Source organism: Pangasianodon hypophthalmus, chromosome 1 (assembly GCF_027358585.1).
Source record: "Pangasianodon hypophthalmus isolate fPanHyp1 chromosome 1, fPanHyp1.pri, whole genome shotgun sequence".
NCBI lineage: Eukaryota > Metazoa > Chordata > Actinopteri > Siluriformes > Pangasiidae > Pangasianodon > Pangasianodon hypophthalmus.
In genome coordinates this window covers 3,671,547-3,691,281 of record NC_069710.1, presented here as the reverse complement: position 1 = coordinate 3,691,281, position 19,735 = coordinate 3,671,547, and the positions used below count along the sequence as shown (strand labels likewise).

General features: G+C 37.5%; 1 protein-coding gene across 1 annotated transcript; it reads left to right on the top strand.

Annotated features, from left to right (window-relative positions):
• Nucleotides 1-6,261: 6,261 nt before the first annotated feature.
• calb1 (calbindin 1) lies at nucleotides 6,262-18,957 on the top strand. The gene is made up of 11 exons (XM_026914065.2): nucleotides 6,262-6,396; nucleotides 6,720-6,796; nucleotides 11,711-11,785; nucleotides 12,842-12,922; nucleotides 13,413-13,469; nucleotides 14,241-14,318; nucleotides 14,406-14,461; nucleotides 14,562-14,601; nucleotides 14,695-14,748; nucleotides 15,773-15,844; nucleotides 18,109-18,957. Exons 1-11 carry the CDS (start codon nucleotides 6,318-6,320, stop codon nucleotides 18,220-18,222), a joined length of 783 nt encoding a protein of 260 aa, XP_026769866.1. The 5' UTR covers nucleotides 6,262-6,317; the 3' UTR covers nucleotides 18,223-18,957.
• Nucleotides 18,958-19,735: the final 778 nt, after the last annotated feature.

Below are 19,735 nucleotides of genomic sequence, written 5' to 3'. Positions count from 1 at the left end.
GTAGTGGTAGTAGTAATACCACTCAGTAATGTGGATTTCCACCTTAAGTTTTGTTTTAATACTGCCAGTGACCTTATTTGATTTTCTTAGAAAGTCAATCCAGTTCTACTTTTATGCAAAGCACTACACTGCTAATGGTCTTAGTCAGCAAGGACTGCAGTCATTTCCAATAGTTTTGTGACCTTTTGCCAGCCATGCAGAACAGAGGCCTACTTCATTTAAAGGCTGGCTTCAATTCTTGACAGAACATCCATCTGAACTCCACGTTCCTACCCACTCAAAGCAAAAATGACTTAGATGGGACAGATGAGAGGCTTAGCATGGTGGAGAAATGAGAAAGCAAACTTCAGTTTCAGAAGCAGCAATTTTGTCTCCACGTTGTCCACTGCTCCAAAATGGAAGTGGTTCAAAATTGGCTGAACAAAATGTGAAACAGTTTGATGGTAGATATACCCGGGGCTGTCACAACTTTACTGCTTCAGCAAGATAAACTATTCAGAAGAGAATATATATTCTCCACAGTGCACTCTTAGTCTGCAGCCAGTTGAAGATAACATATGATTAAGTGGGACTATAGAATACAAATGTGAGGCAGTTTGGTGGGTGATATACATAGGCTGTCATATTAGGGCATTTTCAGAATGAACTGTGCTGAAATGAATATACACTCTCTACAAATCCTCTTCTGCTCTGGACTCGTAGACTGCAAACTAAAACGGTAACAAATTAAATAGGTATTACAGAATACAAATTGCTAAATCACTTGGAAATATTTGATTCAATATATTTAAAGTAAATGTTTTGGTAATGACTTTAGCTAGGATTCATCATGTTTTAAGTCATTAATCTGAAGAAATCATTTGCGGTACAAATCAGGAGGAGAGAGACACAGTGAAAAATAACTGATTGGAATTCAGAGTACTATTTATGCTGATTAGTTGCCAGTGATTTTATGTCAATTTCACACACAAATTCACACTTATGACTTAGGATAGTCTTATTGGTACTTTTAGGGTAGAATAAGAATTCAAGACTGAGAAAATTGAAGTCACCAAACCATTCATGCAGACTGTAAAAAATGATCTTTTAATGTTTTGTGTGCTGAATGATAAAATATAGATTCTTATTTTCCTATTGCCAATATGACAGGAATTTATTTGGCTATATTTCCTCCAAAGTAATGGCTCTACACAAGGCTGTTACCAAATGTTGGTGTGACCATGTACTTGTTAACCTGCCATATGAGGTTCTCACGTCACACTCTGCAGGTGTGTTTCATATTGCTCACACCACATCTGGTATGTCACTTTTAACTGCCTGTCACCTGTAGATAAATAACTTGCAGGGTCTAAATGACTACCACAGGCATCATTTACTGAGCTAGACCCACAGATACCGACTGCATCCTGTGATTTAGCTACTGACAATGGTGCTGAAGGAAGAAGGCATTATTTACAGAAATCTGGACAAAAATATGTTCTAGCCTTGATCTTTTGGAAATTTCTAGGGATGTATTCTGGTGAACTTCTGCTCTGCCAGGAATGTATGTTTGGCCCCTCAGCCTGTCCATATCTGTACTACCTTCAGGCAGTGAGTAAGCCAGAGTCTGTTTTGTCTGGCACAGAGCGCAGCTAGGAACACATGGAGTGCAATTAACACTCTGGTCACACAATTCAAGCTGAGCTAATCTGTTGTTCACATGAAAAGAATAATGAAAACAATATGAGAAGTCACTGATAAATGAGCTGGACTAATATCCTATAATAACATATAATAACTTTCCAAGAACTTTTTAGGAAATTAGATTTGCTTGTAGTTTGTCAGGAATCCAAGTTGTGAAACATAAAATAATGACAGTTCACCAGCAGGTATGCTAATGCTACCTAGAAGTCTTTGTTAATCTTTATAGGAATAGATGATAAACATAAAACCCCAAACTCTTATTTGACATGCAGAGAAGGTGTGCTTAAAAAAGAGGTAGAGATTATACCTTTGTGCCTCCATCATTCTTTTCCAGTGTGTTTTTCATTCTTCTCCTGGAGGAAAGAATTGATCACATGTTTTACACACAAGGATCATAATGTCTGTATGGGTCTACAAAAATACCCATTAAGTAGTTTTGTGGTGTCTTCAGTAAAAAATGAAGAATATCGCATTCCATTGGACTACTATGTTACTGCTCCTTTAGCTAAAAGAAGTGAGTAAATACACAGAAACCCCTACAAGCCTGTTATGTCTTGAAAAAAAAGGAATTCACCAGCAATCACTATATGAAATTGTATTACATTATATTACAATTAGGGGTCGACTTGTAAAAAAAAAAAATTCAAGGAGGATAGTGAATTTGATGAGGAATCCACTATCCTAGCAAATACCAATAATCCAGCTAGGAAACCCTCCCCCAGTTTATTTGCTACTTAACCAACCTACTAATGAAAATGGCTAATTAATATGGGATAAGTCAACTCTTCAAGATTATGAAAACAAACCTGCTTTATTTACTCTACACATCGTTTTCTGTTTAATGCTGGTTATCATGCCTCATTAAAGTACATTTACATATAGTGTTCTTTTTGCCATTGCTGACAACTGAAACTACAATACATTCAATACAACTTGGTTTGTATGTCTTAGAGTGGAATTTAAATGTCATTTATCAACATCTGATGTGACATCTGAAGGTTGATAATTCTGATCTTTTTTTTTTTAATCAATCCCTTCTCAAATCAAGCCCTGTCCTTCTCTTGTTTTATACTTATAACTTATTTTTTGTGTGAAACACTTCATGTAACTAACTCATTCACATTTAGCTGGCTTATCTGATTTCTACGAGGTAATCCCATGTTTTTTTAATGATTGCTGATGTCTGATTAGCTTCCTGTGCCCAGTTGTTGCTAGTGACCCTTAAAACAAGATCTAAAACAAGATTGGATATTATGTAAGCCACTTAAGATAGAATGGCTGGAAGAGCAGGAGCTTGGATTCACTAACCTGCTCACAACATCTTTCATGTGTTTTTCTGGTTCATCAGTTTCAAGAGGAGGTATTCCATGTGCTGTATATACATGGACAAAGGTTTGTGGACACCTGACCATCACACAAATATGTGGGCCTTTCTCAAAATGTTGCCACAAAATTGGAAGCACACAATTGTATACAATGTCTTTGTATGCTGTAGCATTACAATTTCCCTTCACTGAAACTAAGAGGCTCAAACATGTTCCAGCACGACACTGTCCCTGTGCACAAGGCAAGTTCCATGAAGACATGGTTTGCCAAGGTTGGAGCATAAGAACTGAATGAGAACTGAATGGCTGAATGAGCAAATCCCCGCAACCAGGCTCTAAAATCTAGTGAAAAGCCTTCTCAGAAGAGTGGAGTTTATTATAACAGCAAAGCAGGGCACTAAATTTGGAATGCGATGTTCAAGTAACACATATGAGTATGGTGGTCAGGTGTCCACAAACCTTTGGCCATATGGTGTACATTCTAATACTGATTCTTTTACATATTTTACGTAATTCTATAATATAATAATATATGTTTGTACTCTTGTGATGCTTCTCTAATGCCTCCCTCATCTCCCTAATCTCTTCCCTCAGGATCAATAAAGTATCTATCTATCTATCTATCTATCAATCAATCAATCTATCTATCTATCTATCTGTCTGTCTGTCTGTCTATCTATCTATCTATCTATCTATCTATCTATCTATCCAGAAGCAAGAGTAAATGAATATCTGAATAAAACACTTTTATTACACTACTGTTGAACAACTTTTATATGTTATGAAGAAGCATTGGATTAAACAACCCGACCCTGCAAATCTCTGTCCTTGAGCTGACTGTATAGATGACCACTGGCAGAGCACCAGCTTTGGACATTGTCTTGGGCCTAAAGGAAGTGAAGACTCATTAGTACTGAAAATAAATATGTAAGATGTCTTGCATAATATGAACTATTCTGAATAAATGTTCTGTCTATAAATATATTAAGGTAATCCACACTACTCCAGAGTCTCATGCTAGGGTTTGGTTTTATTTCTTATACTTGTACTACTTTATTTCTTATACTAGTATACTCATATTAAAGAATGAAGTAGGATAAACTTGAGGATGTAAACACAATTTACATTTATGGCATTTGACAGAAGCCCTTCTCCAGAGTGACTTACAGAAATGCTTTGAAGTCTCTATCAATAAATACATCCTGATACTGGTTCACTAGGTCAGGAACTAAGAATACCAACAGTCAAAAAAAAACTTTTGGGGAGGTTAGTATAGTATGAATAAAATACAAGTCATTTTTTTAATGATAATAAAACAATAATAAATGCCTAGAGAGATATATAAGGCTTACATAAAATATTTGGCTGAGTTTAGAGATAGGATGTTCAGACTGATCCAAAAAGATAACAGAGCAAGTGTTTTATGACTGCAAAGCCTGAGGGGCCGGATGCTGAATGACTGGGCACTTCCCTTGCAGCCAGAACAGCTGTGCCTTAGGACGCATGTGATGCATGTCCAATTGTTATACATGATTCTTGTGCCAGATGTTGCAGATGAGTTTTGAATTTTGCTGGTAAAGGGATTGTCCTGTGCCTTCATCTCAAACCACAGCATGAAGAGCAAATCCTAATTTAAATTCCACTCACATCTGTGCACACCAGCGTGTATGCTTCGTCGCTACCTGTGACCACAAGACTGCAGAAGCGCAAAGGCGTTCAGGATCCTCTCAGCATACAGAGGGGAGGAGGACGGGACGGCACGGCCTGGAATGATGGGTCTTTTGGGACAAAATTTTTGCCTAATTCCCCTTCCCTCATCTACAACGAAGTGAGAATTTGATTCTCTTCCAGTGTTGTAGTCTACCGGGTGTTCCAAAAGTCTCCATACATAGGGAAAATTAACACTTTTTAACAAAATGTCTTCCAAAATTCTTCACACTTAGTTTAATATTCTATATTTTTTCAGATAGCCTTTAAGAATGCCTTTGACAAAAGAAGAACGTATTGAAATCATTCTCATGGCTGGATCGGGGAGCTGTCGCAAGGGTGCGATGGACTTTAACAGGAAACATGGCACATCACACACGACAAGGTTGCCAAACTTATCAACAAATTAAAATATGAATGGGAGTGTTGCAGATCAACCGAGAAGTGGACGTCCATGAACATCCACTGGCGAAGGCACCACTGAAATGGTGCTGGCAAACATAGTCCCCTATGTATGGAGACTTTTGGGACACCCTGTAGAATGAATTGATGGGTATAGTGAGCTGGAGAGTTGTTAGTCTCCCTGGGAATACGCTGCAAAAAGGGAAAATGTGGTCAGTCAGATTTAAGAGAACATATTACATATAGTTTACATAAAACATTAAATTTCTCATCAAAACATGATTTAATTGCTTATACTAAATTTAATTGAAACAAGTTTTACTTACTAGGTTGAATTTTCTAGAGTGAGTGTAATCAATTCAAGTAGTATTAATGTGATCCTATTATCTTATAAAATCTCGCGAGGATGTTTGCACTGACAAGAAGAAAAACAGGTCCAGTAGAATAGCACAGTGAGAAGTGTTGCTGTCTCACAATGCTAGTGACTTGGGCTCAGGTTTGAGCTCGGCTCAGAACGCAGGGTTAGATTTTATTCATGGATTTGACAACACTTGATCAAATCATGTTGGATGTACAAAAACAAATCACATTCACGTAACTCAATTCATTTACCTGGAAGCGATGTACATGGTTGAATTATAAATTCAAAGAGTTTTTTTATGTCTTGCTATGCCTTTTTGTGTGTGTCCTGGAACAAGAAATCATCTTGAACCACCCATGAAACAGTTGTACAGAGAGAACTTTATAGACTAAGACATGCAGACATTATTCTTTTCATCCTGTATCAATCAAATTGAATTTGTACACATTTCTCATGATATCAGGTTAAAAGCAAGGCAAAGACGAAATCGAAACGAGATAGATTACTCTTCATAATGTAAAACGAGATTAAAAAAAGGTAGCGTAGACATATGTTATCCCTCTCTCCGTGAACTTCAGCACAAAGCGTTTCATTAATTTTATATGAGCAGACAGGAGCAGCACATTGGGGAATGACCTATGGATGACCAGTGTTTGTCACGTGGTGGTGTAGACGCTGAGCAGCAGGAGGTGGAGGGTGGGAGGAAGAAGGTGAGGGAGAAATTTTGTCCCGGTTGACCCAGCATAGGGCTGTTAGTGTGGGTTATATAGAGAGAGTGCGGCGATCAGAGCGGCGCTGTCTCAGTGTTAGAGCATCACAGCAGCATCCGCGTGGGAACAATGGCCAACTCTTACCTTCAGGGAGTGGAGATTTCTGCCTCTCAGTTCCTGGATATCTTTCATCATTATGACAATGACGGTAATGTTCTCTCATGGGACGAAGTTTAAAATTTCTCTGGATTATTTCATGCTGCTTGCTTTTTTTTTTTTTTTTTCAGCGAGTTTGCAACTTTCTTTTTATTTTTCCTGCAAGAATTTTTTAAACATGAATTTTACCTTAACCTTAATCTGCTATCAAGCACAATCTGATTGTGTTCAGATTTAATTTGCATTCATTTATCCAGAAACTCATCTGGTGAATTATGTTAAATGATACAATAAGATATTTTTAGTGCACTACATATCTAAATTTACACTCTTTCTAAATTGTCACTGATATCCCTGCCATCTGAATTCTCCCAGGTAATGGGTATATCGAGGGAAAGGAGTTACAGAACTTTATTAAGGAACTTCAGCAAGCTCGGAAACAAGCAGGCCTGGTAAGTCTTCTATTACTCAGAAAGCATAACTGGTATAAAAAGTTGGGCTGTAAATGGTTAAAATGATCCTGAGAGTCATGTTCCTAAGACTACAGAGGATGCAAGTTTGACATGAGGTCAGACTGAAGTGTAACCATTTTAGTCTGTTTTAGCACTTCAGGATGAGGTTATGAATATAATCATAATCATTTAAACATTAACCATGTCAAAATTTTCCATGTCAAAATGGAAATTAATTACTTGCATTTTAAATATTTAATTGTAATAATTGCAATTTTTGTCTTTATTGTTTCACTGAGAATTTGTGCATATTTTACATGCATTCAGGCTTGATTTTGCACCAAATTCTATATTTTGAAAGAAGAACAGTCTGGAGCATGCGTTTCATTCATAGAGATCTTATTAGTTAGTTAGATTTCAGGTATCCCACATACCACACTGTAAATGTCATTTGCTGTGATGTTTGTTGAGCATGGCTAATCTATTTTGCTCCTTCCATATCTTGCAATGTCAGTGGTGATATTCAGAAAATTCTGTGTCATATAATGTAATAATTAACTGGCTTTATTTTATTTCTCACACCCAGGCTTTATCATATACAGACACCTAGTTTATCTCTGAGTGGAGTGTAAGGGTAGGGACAAGCCTACTAGAAGGCAAGGCAAGTTTATTTATGTAGCACATTTCTCATACAAAGGCAATTCCAACTGCTTTAAATAAATTAATGCAAAATAGAAGAAGATAAGAAGATATATTATTAGATATATGAAATAGGAAAAATAGTAAGATAACATAAGGTTGGAAAAAAAAAAAGAAAAGGGAGCAGTACAGAGTAAAATAGACAATAAAATACAAGATAAAGACATTTAAAGGTACAAGAAAACAGAAAGGATTTTAATATTGACTTAAAAATGGCTATGGTGGAGATGTATCTTAGGTCTTCTGGACGTTGGTTCCAGCCATGGCTAGAATAATAGAATAAATGCATGAACGAATGGGTAGAGGCATATGGTCAGTCTACAAGAAACGATAGATAGAGGCATATTCATTCAGTTAGAAGCAATAGATAGAGGTGTATAGTCAGTCTTCTAGAAGGGATGGATCTTTTTACTCAAAAACTGGACATTTTCAATCACAGGACCAACATTTGACCCTGATACGTCTCTTAATATTAGGCTACAAACCACAATAAACGGGTGAGAGTGTTTTTTTTTTTCATACCCTTGTCCAGCTCTTTAAAGCTACTGAATGTAAGATTTAGAAATGTTGCTCTTTTGCAAGTTACTCGTGGAAGAACATTTGTAACATATGGGTTGTGCTGCATCTTGTAGATGTAAACTAGCCTACTAACTGTAGCTAGCTAGCAGCAGTGGTTCATGACCCTAGATTTTGGGGTAGAATGACATTAATTACAGGCTTTCACACATGATTAATGCTATAGGCTACTATCTAGTGAATTTTTTAGAATAACCACATAATAAGGTTGAGACTTGACAAGATGCAGTCTTCCAGCATACAGTCAAGTAGCTTGTTTTGAGTGGCTTTAAGCACACTTTTTTTAACTGCATTCAAGGTAATACCATTAACCATGTTTCAGCTAAATTTCCAGCACAACTACATCTCAAAAACCACACGAATGTCCTGAAATGACCCAAAAAATTGGGCACTGGAAAAGGGAGATATTTTCCTTCTTTTTCTCAATAAGTACTTGACATATATTTCTGATGTAAGGACATTATCCACTCCATAATCATCCTTTCCCTCTCCCAATCAGTGTAATGTATGTAATATCTACTCTTACAGTAGAAATAGTTCTGTACAGCTAAGACACACTGTCTGCACTTACACTTTGCCCTTTTTGTGGAAATTAATTAGATTTATTTCAAGTGGAAAATGTTTATTAAATTTGTATTAGATTTATTTCCATCGTGGAGAATGTTTAAACTAGCCCAATCTGGCAACACTGTCATTAGCGGTCCTGTTCTCTGCTCCTCCCCAAGCATAGGGCAGCGTGATTCCTGCCCCAATCTATTACCAGTTATTGCAGTTCCTATTTTGACCACTAGGTTCAATAACAACTCTACGGAAGCAAAGTGACAGTGAGCACACTGCCCCATGATTATGCATAACATCTAGAAAAGTAAGCAAAATAAAGGACATTCAGCTGATATCAAATAGCGTAATAAAACATTTAAAAAAAACATTGATCAATTAAAAGAGGTAATTAGTATTTCAAGGGAATTTAAAATGTATGGAGTTGAGAACGAGGACTTTATGAAGATTAACATTTGTTGAAAGGCTGACACCTGCCCCTGTGGACACCACTGCTAGCTAGTTAAAATACAGTGTAGACAACAAAACTATTGTGTCTAGTTGCTCTCAGTTTGTATATTTCATTACCTGGTTTGTGTTTTCTGTGTATGTTATCTAATCTATCTAATCTAATCTGTGTATTCATTCTCCACTCTGTCAAAAATGTGAGGCATGAAATTAGGAAAATTGGAAAACAATAAATGCCTCATCTGTTCAGCATTAGTCCTGAATCCTTTTCCCTTTTACCATATAATATGGCCTGTTCTTGTCACTGGCTGCTTGTTCTTGTCATATTGTCAAACTTCATTCATGCATAAGGTGTTATATGATTATATTTGACATATCTGAGATGGCATATGATGCATATTTACAAACTTCCTGCCAATTTAATTTTTAGTTAAGATAACTATGTTTCGTGAATGTTACCTAGGTAGCTAGCTAGGGTCCCTGGAGGACAAGTGGTTAGGCTACAGTGCTCTCACCACTGTGGCCTGGGTTCAATTCCCAGCCAGAGAACAAACCCCAGCCACTGGGGTTGTATGCATGCTCTCAGTGCCAGTCCCAAGCCCGGATAAAATTGGGGATGGTTGCATCAGGAAGGGCATCTGGCGTAAAAACTGTGCCAAGTCAAATACGTGGACCAATGATCAGCGGTGGTGACCCCTAATGGGAGCAGCCAAAAGAAGAACAACAACCTAGTTAGCTAGCTAGCTCATTAACACAACTGGATTATTGGTAGTAACAGTAATTTAGCTAACATTAATCTGTCTGTGGCAACACATATGATGAATTTACCAAGCTTACCACATTCAACAGCTAAGAAAGTCAGTGCAGAACTACTGAGCAAGTAGTAGATGAAATAGGCCACATTGACTCCTTGATATCTTTTACAATTTGGGAAAACAAAAGCTGACTATTTACATTTTCTTTTCTCTTGCTCTCTGTGAGCATGCCAGTGACAATAATAGCTAGGTTTTTAATTATTAATTAAACAAGTGATCAAATGCTGGTGACAATATGTCTTTGTTTAAATTGAGGTTTGAAGCATCCAGAAGATTTTAGTCATCATGTTCAGGCTAGAGCTAACTTTTCCCTTTTGTGTGTTGTGGCACTGTCCTGATGGGCTGACTGACATTTGGAAGGCTGTCAAAATAAATATGCAATGAATTTTCAACTAAATTCTGTGCATTCAACTAGATTCTCTGCAACAGAATCAGAGCAGTAGTGAAAATATATAATGACAAATGTTGCCATGTTCAAATGTTTTTACTGCTCTGAATAGAGTGCAAATGCATATAAGATAAATAACATTTTAATGATTTTGACACTGTTGCATGATATATATTTATGCAGTGGGAAATACATATTCATTTCCCAGTTGAATGCTTACTTAACAATATGTAAAGCAACCAACTCACTCTGTAATTGAAATATTAATACTAATATGCCAAGTAGCAAATGTCATTATTGGATTTAAAAATTCATGTAAAGCCATGCTCCAATTGTATACATGAGTAGGAACTTCTGTTTGCCATTTTGCATGTTTCCATTCTAATTTTGAGGGTTTACTGCTTTCAGATTTTTTTTTCATGGGAAAAGCATAACAAATTATGTGACTATTTAACTGGTGATTAGCCGATAATTTACAATTTACAATACCACAGGACAAAGAAGACTAAGAATCATTAGTATGCACAGCACTGTGTAATGCTCAGCAGTACAGTAATAGTGGCAGATGATGAAAAATTAACTTTGGATCTTATGAATATTGTAATCCTGTTTAATCAGTTAGGTACATTCAAATTGAATATGCTGATATCAGACATGAGCACTGAAAGTCAAATTTGTGGAAGATGATGTGTCCTAAAAATCTAGTACGGCTTTGATTCATGCAAACAGTGATGGCTCATATGTAAACACCTGCTGATAAATAAAAGCTGTACAGTTTCTCCAACTTTATTTTGGGATGTTGTGACAGTGACCTTCAGGAGACGATTAAAGATAAATGTCCTGTGCAATCACTGCAATGTTCTAGTTTATGATAAGACAAGCACTTTACTTTAAGATGAGTCTGGAAAAACAGAAATTCACACAAAGATCTCATCTCATCTCATCTCATCTCATCTAATTCAAGTTTGCTTTGTCAGCACAGCGCAAAGTGTTTTATTCCTTTTAAACCGCAGTAATTTGCTTTTACTACACATCATACATTTTATCTATTTATACTTAAATTTCATTTTGTGGAACATTTGCAAAACAGGTTAGTTCTTCTTATCACTTACATTACAATAGCTATAAACAGTAATCCCCTCACCAACCTTTTTTCTCTGACAAAAATATTACACACATAGTATAGTTAGTGTTTGACATCTGTGTGTGTGTGTGTGTGTGTGTGTGTGTGTGTGCAGCAGTATGTATAAACCCATACAGAACTGTTCTGTGAGAGGGGAAGAGGTGTATACCTCGCATTCATTCTGAATAACAAGATCCAGATACCATTATAATAGAATAGTTTAAAGGTTACACTTTCTCTGGTTTTTGTTTTATAATGCTTTATTATAGCGACTAATATCTTTCTTTCTTATTATGTGTATTTTACAGGAACTAACAGACCAAATGAGGGCTTTTGTGGAAGAATATGAGAAAAATGCTGATGGAAAAATAGATATTATTGAGGTAAAGTATAATGGATCTTAACTGTAATATGAAAGCGAAATTACTTTATTCTGTTTGTTCTTCTCATTTGTCATGAATTATATATCTTTTTGACCCAGCAAAGCTATGGCTCGTAACAAATGGCTTGTGCCTAGTGGTTAGCTCAGGCTAAGGAAATCTGAACACCTAAATCAGATAACATGCAGACTGAGACCACTTTTTCAGGTAATTAAATTGTCTGAGAGTTTATTTCTCCAAACCTTTTGACACATGAATACACATGAAAGGGGACAGCTGGAGCGCACAAGCCTGCACTTGACCAATAAATTATAATTCCCAGTCTAGACATTTTCTAGTTAAATTGCCAATTTCAGCCAGAGGCCTCAGAGAGATATAAAATCTTTTGGAGTAAAAGCTCAGTGCTGTCAGGAAAGGTAGGCTGAGACAGATACAGTTGTAGTTTATAGCTTTAATGAAGACAATGCAGACAAATTCAAAAATCATAAGGCAAGGTCAAAGTTAAAAATCAGGCTTGGGTCAGGCAATCAGCAAACAGAGTTAGGCAAGAAATCAAAATACAGGCAAAAGTCAGAAACCCAGAACATCAAACACAGCAGAATAAGGCTTGGTAAAGTTTAGGTGTATGGGACAAACTGAACATTTATTTCTCAAGCAGTCTGGGGATGAAAGTCTCTTTATAAAGGGTGAGTGTGATTGTGGGGAATTGGGAACAGGTGTGTGTGTTCAGAAGTCCAGTGATTGGGAGTAGGTGAACGGTGTTGTGTTCTGGGGAGCGTAGACCGGGGTGGCCATGTTCAAAGGACGCAGTGGGTTCCGGGAAATGGACTTTGTGGACTGCATGGACCTGACAACTGCAGTGGATAGTGACTCTTTCAAGAGCTACAATTTCTTTCAGATGTTTTATATCTGAGATGATGTCCTGTGATAGAATAAATTTAATTCAATTTTCTGTCCCAGTGATCTAACCACAGAATTGAAACAACCACTGACATAAATTCATTCCAGTGCATTTTTTTCATGTTTGTTAACTGATATATATTTTTATTTTTGTTGCAGTTGGTACAAATACTACCCACAGAGGAAAATTTCTTGCTATTTTTCCGTCAACAACTGAGGTCCTGTACAGAATTTATGGAGGTAATCTTGGACAAAAATACTAGTAATATTTGTGTTCAGAATGCACTGATTATGAAAATCTCATAGTAAGTAAGCTTTATTTATAAAGCACATTTAAAAGAACTTTACCAATGTCTTGTACATGGAATAAAAAAAAAATTAAAATTAAAATAACATAAGCGGAACATTCTCGTGTTAATGACACTTAACATGGCAGACCAAATAAGGTACAACATACTGTAAAATGGAAACGAAATAACAAATACTATCCACTATGGAGCCTGTTCAAATGTGAGGTAGGTTTTAAGGCTGGACTTGAAGATGCAAATGGAGGTGTCTTGCCTAATAGTTCCACGTAGCATTGTTAATAGCTATGCACTGCCACAGTATGATAGAATGTAAGCCAAAACAATATGGCAAAACTCTAGTAGTTTTCTTCTACATCGTTTTGCGTTTCAGTTCACTGAATGCAGACATTTATGCTAACCCAAAGCTTATCTCTCTCTAACAGGCCTGGAGGAATTATGATGCTGATCACAGTGGCTACATCGAAGCTGATGAGCTTAAGGTAAGAAGAAATGGTGTCCTGATCTGAGATGTACAAGTTTAATAATCATCCACCTCTGCCAAAGAGTGCACCTCAGGGCTTTTCATACTGCAGTATGAAAAGATATTTTCTCAGCCTAATATTCCAGGTGCCAGTATAACTGAAATACAACCCTTCAGGCCAATATTCCAAAAACTACCTGCCTACTTTCACTCCACAGATCCTGTATTGATTTGTCACTCGGGAACACTGCTGACCTTTTTTGATTACATATGACAGGGAGTTTTAGATGTAAAACTTTGATTTATGACTTGGAACGGTAAAGCCAAGTGAACCATTACCACTCTGTCAAGTGCTGGCCTTTTCCGTGGACAATAATACGTTGTGTCGTTGGGCATCTTAACACTATTAGAAGAAAAGTGCATGAAAAGCTTGTGAAAGGCTGTAACCCTTCCACTGACCCATAAATATAACCCAATAAGGTTACAAAGCAGAGCAAAAGAGCAAGAATTGAATGACTAAGTCAGAGATTTAGATGTAGTTCCAGTTTATCAGTTAGTAAATTACGTCTTTAAAGGTCCATTTCTCCAGAAGAAAAGGTCAGTAGGAAACCTGCAGAGTGGAAGCTATACATTTGGAGATAGCATGATAGTCACAGTTAGTGTGAGAGTAACACAGAACTAATGCTGTTGAATGGCTGCTCAATCAGGAGTTCACTATTAGAGCATAATGCGGTTGAGCTGATTTTGTTCAGCGAGTCCTAATGAGAATTCATTGTCACTACCATTTCAGAATTTTTTGAGAGACCTGCTTCAGAGAGCAAAGAAACCTTTTGATGAGAAGAAGTTAGAGGAGTACACATCAACCACGGTATAAGAACCACAGATAGTCACATCAGTGATTTATTTCATTAAGGTTTCCTAATATGCTATTGAAATGGTCTTTTTTTCCTTGCAGCTAAAAATTTTCGATTTGAATAATGATGGGAAATTGTGTCTGGCAGAAATGGCAAGGTTTGTCTTATCATCCCTTAAAAAAAGCAAAAAGTTTTGGCTGTTAATCAGATCGAATTCTATTTCAGCATGTCTAATAACATCAATTTTATAACAACAGGCTACTGCCAGACCAAGAGAACTTTCTCCTGAAATTTCAGGTTAGACATTATGAAGATTGAATATGTTTAGATATATTGCAATTACTCTGATTAGATTTAACAGCACTAATGTTCCATTAATTCTTCCTACAGGGAGTAAAAATGGCCAGAAAAGACTTCAACAAGATTTTTGAGTTATATGATAAGGTAACTACTTGCACAATATTCACCTTGGTGTGTGACCAGGAGCATGATTATATAAAATAATGGCATACAGTTTACATGAACACTTCTACCGCCTATTTAGCAGCATACGTTTTAAGCATAAACATAAGTACACGGGTCAGTGAGGCATTCTCAAGATATGAGTCTATTCTTGGGTCCTTAAGGTAGCAGATATTAGTATGCATAGAGTGTGTCCTGTCTGGATATCACCTCCAGCACTATTGGAGTTCTTGGCTCTGGCTTCACCACAATGTATTAGTGTGTCCCTGAATAGGGCGAATTCTGTGCTGCTGATGACAGCACCTCTGATCCTTATTGACTGGCAGCTTCAGGTTGCACGCTCGCCTCCCTCCTCACACACACAATGTAGGTTGCTGGGATATCTGAACACCCAGAGAGGAGATTTGGCATAAAAGAAGACAGCACATACTCATTAGCAGAACTATGAGGTACTCAGAGCAGGTTGGCATGCTGTTGACACATTTGGCACACATCTGGTTTGGCCATATATTGTTTGCTGATTAATTTTGCCTCCATTAAGCGCTACCCGTCATTTTGATGGAAGTGGCAAAGGGTCACAAGACTGCATTCAGGTTGATAGTGACAGTGCATGATGCATGATACCCCTTCTGTGATTCCTAAGACAAGCAGTTCCACATCATTAACATTATCAAGACCAACTTACTGTGCTGGCTTTTCAGAAAGGGGGACAATAGCATATTTTTTTGAGACTGAAGAATTCACTTTTTAACCTCGTTTGTTTGTTTGTAGCATGAAATGAGCAGCATAACAGCTAGCGTGGCATTGGACTGACTCTATGTAAAACCAATCATCGATGCCTGCTTTCTCTCATTCTCTTATCTTGGAGAGCACAACATGCAGCATTTCTAATGGCTGAATAGAGATTAAAATGGACTGGCAGTAAAATGGTGTGACACTGACTTTACTGTGTATCTGAGAAACATCTGTGTTTACCTACATTCTCATTTTCCTTTGCCTCCTCCAGGACAGGAATGGCTATATGGATGAGAATGAGCTGGATGCCCTGCTCAAAGACCTATGTGAGAAAAACAAAAAGGTGAGACTCTATTCCACAAGCTGTCTGAAAGATTTTGTTTTAGCAGATTACATTGAAACTCACAATTTTCCAGTGCCAGGATGGGCTTGTACTAACACAATTTCTTGAAGCAGACTCATGAAAGCATGCTAACATCAGTCAAAATCCAATCTCCTGCTCTGTGTGTGCCCTGCATACAGATGTGTGACTACAGCAGTACTTAAACATGGCTTACTTTAGTCCATATCATCTCCCAACATACATATGCAAACATTTGTAGGAGGTTTTCATTTTGTTTTTCATTTATATGGACCTTTCCTAAGACTTTTTAGTATATACACTCACTGAGCACTTTATTAGGAACACCTGTAAGTAAACCTACTCATTCATGCAGTTATCTAATCAGCCAATCATGTGGCAGCAGTGCAATGCATAAAATCATGCAGATATGGGCCAGCATCTTCAGGTAATGTTCAGATCAATCATCAGAATTGGGAAAAAATTTGATCTCAGTGATTTTGACTGTGGCATGATTGTTGTTGCCAAATGGGCTGGTTTGAGTATTTCTATAATTGCTGATCTCCTGGGGTTTTCACACACAGCAGTCTCTGGAGTTTACTCAGAATGGTGCAATAAAGAAAAAACATCCAGTGAGTGGACAGAAACACCTTGTTGATGAGAGAGGTCAAAGGAGAATGCCCAGACTGGTTCGAGCTGACAGAAAGGCTACAGTAACTGAGATAACCACTCTATACAATTGTAGTGAGCAGAAAAGCATCTCAGAATGCACGTCAAACCTTGAGGCAAATGGGCTACAACAGTAGACCATCGTATTGGGTTCCACTTCTGTCAGCCAAGATCAGAAAGCTGAGGCTGCAGTGGGTACAGACTCACCAAAACTGAATGGTTGAAGACTGGAAAAACATAGCCTGGTCTGATGAATCTCGATTTCTGCTGAGGCACACAGACAGTAGGGTCAGAATTTGGCATCAGCAGCATGAATCCATGGACCCAGCCTGCCTTGTGTCAACAGTCCAGGCTGCTGGAGCTGGTGTAATGGTGTGGGGAATGTTTTCTTGGCAAATGTTGGGCACGTTAATACCAATCAATCATCTCTTGAATGCCACAGCCTCTTTGAGTATTGTTGCTGACCATATGCATCCCTTAATGGCCACAATTTACCATCTTCTAATGGCTACTTCCAGCATGATAATGCACAAAGTCGTAAAAGTGGTCTCAAACTGATTTCATGAACATGACAACGAGTTCACTGTTCACCTTTGGGATGTGGTAGAACAGAAGATTCAGAGCATGAAAGTGCACCTGAAAAATCTGCAGGAACTGCGTGATGCAGTCACGTTAACGTGGACCAGACTCTCAAAGGAATGTTTCCAAAATCTTTTGGAATCCATGCCACGAAGAATTGAGGCTGTTTTGAGAGCAAAGAGAGGCCCTACCCAGTAGTAGTATGCCTAATAAAGTGCTCAGTGAGTGTATATGACAAACACTGTAACTGAAGATTACAAAATATACATCCAGTATATATAGATATTCTCAGTTGTCAATTTATAAGGTACATTTTACTAATACCTACATTAATTCACCCTTTTTTCAGGGATACCTACCAAATATGTTGGTATACAATTACTAACTATAGATGATCTGTTGCTATACAGTTTGTCAGTCCCCCTTTACCGCATCCACCAATGTTAAGAGACCACCATAGGATCACGGCTGACCAGATTTTATTTAGATTTGTGAATCATTCTTAGCACAGCAATAACACAGACATGGTAGTGGAAATTATATATTTTAAGCACTGTGTATTCTTAATGGTCACCTTAGTAGATATTTGTACCTTGTTGGTGCACCTTTAAGAAGTACAGTTAAAGACTATAGCTCATTTTTAGTATGCACAGTGAGCGTTAATCGTCCTTTAGCTTTTCATCAAGGTGAATATATTGGATGATGGGTTTTCAACCATGCAGTGACACTGAGGTGTTTAAAAATCCCAGCACAACACCTACAAATATGCCACTGCCATGTCAGTGTCACTTCATCCAAATAGTATCTGCTCAGCGGTGATTCTGTTTCACTAATAGACCATGTGGAGGAGAGTTGACATATGACAGAAGGATGGTGATAGTTATTGTGCTTTACAAATTGTAGATAGAGATTTTAGGCTGATTTTAATGCTTCACAACATTGGGAGGGCATTAAAATATCATAGTTACACTGGTGAGATATAAACTGCCTATCAATGCTGACCTTCTTATATCTGACAGGTTCTAGAAGTCAGCAAAATCCCTATATATAAGAAGGCCATCATGGCTCTGTCTGATGGAGGGAAACTCTACAGAACGGAATTGGCGCTGGTGTTGTGTGCTGAAGACATGTGAGATTCGTCCATCAGCTAACGTCTCTACATCCTCTCCATCCACATCCCACCGCCAGCAAAGCTGTCCGCTCACTCATCATGTGAACATAGCTAAACACTGGATGTATTTCTGTTCATTTGAGGAACGCGTAATGCACAGGCTGAGTATATGCAGGTACACAGACCAGAGACAGAAGCCACATACTTTTCAATCTATTGTTTCTATACCGTTTCTAAATGTACAGATTTTTGTAAAGACAAGATTAATACAGTACTTAAAAGGACCAGAATCTTGGTCACTACATTCATGAAATATGTCGTCACACCCAGAAGATATGAGACAAAAATACTGATGCGCCATGTGTATTAACTATATTCAGATCATGATCATAATCAACACAAAATCAGCCAATCATTTCATAATAAAATTGATCTACCTTATAATATAGCCAAAGCAATAAAGTGGTAAAGGAATGTGGATGGGATGAAGCTGTAAAATAGGAAAGTACTTGTATGTAAAATGCAGCAGGCTAAATTTCTGTTCGCAGTGCATGTTTGCGACTGAAGGCACATCTTGCTGCGAGGCATTAACAATTCCAGCAAGATTCTATAAGCACATACCACATCTATATGAACTGCATTGCCCCAGCCCACTCCTCAGTCTCATATTTCCGTATTTGCACTGTAATGACGTGCTGACCCCAGTGACACTGTGTATGAGGATATTGTACTTAATAAAGCACTGTCTGAACTACTAGTGGTGTGTTGTGATTTGTTCCCATGGCCGAAACATACATACGTTCTTTAATTATTAGGCAAACTGGTATGGGCAACGAAAAACCTGTTTGTTTAAGTACATATTCACAGTCATTTTCTAATTCTAAATGGGAAAATTTGATTTCGCATCACAGTATAGTGTCAAGCAGAGCTTCTCAAACTTTTTATAGCCAAGGGACCCCCTCAGCACAGGTTTATTTAAATGTTACATTATTACATTATTTAAATGTTTGCAATAATATTTTGTCTATTTATTGGAGCCGTAGAGTGTTTTTTTTTTTATTCCTGAACATTCCACCAAAAGACCACATTAAGTCCAAGTTGACATTATTCTATGCCTACTTTTTGAGTTATTTGAGTTTTGGATTAAATCTATTCAAATCAGGGGACTAGTTATTATATCTATATGAGCTTAATAGTAAATATAATCACTTTGATAATACTGACTTGTGATTTACACCAAACTCAACCCTGCTTCACAGACCCCTGGGGGTCCCCAGACCCCACTTTGAGAATCCATAGATCCACAGTGGGAATGCATTCTAAAGAAAAAACACTTCATGATCTTATCTTATAATTGAGCTGCTGCTTCTTAAAGTTGTGAAAGGTACAGCCATATCTTATCTTGAAGACTTGCTGCAAGACTTGTGCTCCTTCCAAAGAAACACCACATTCATGACAGTGCACAGATACTAAAAGTTTCACCCTTGGGGTATTAATGTAAGGTGATGAGCATTCATTCTGAGGTATTCTGAAAA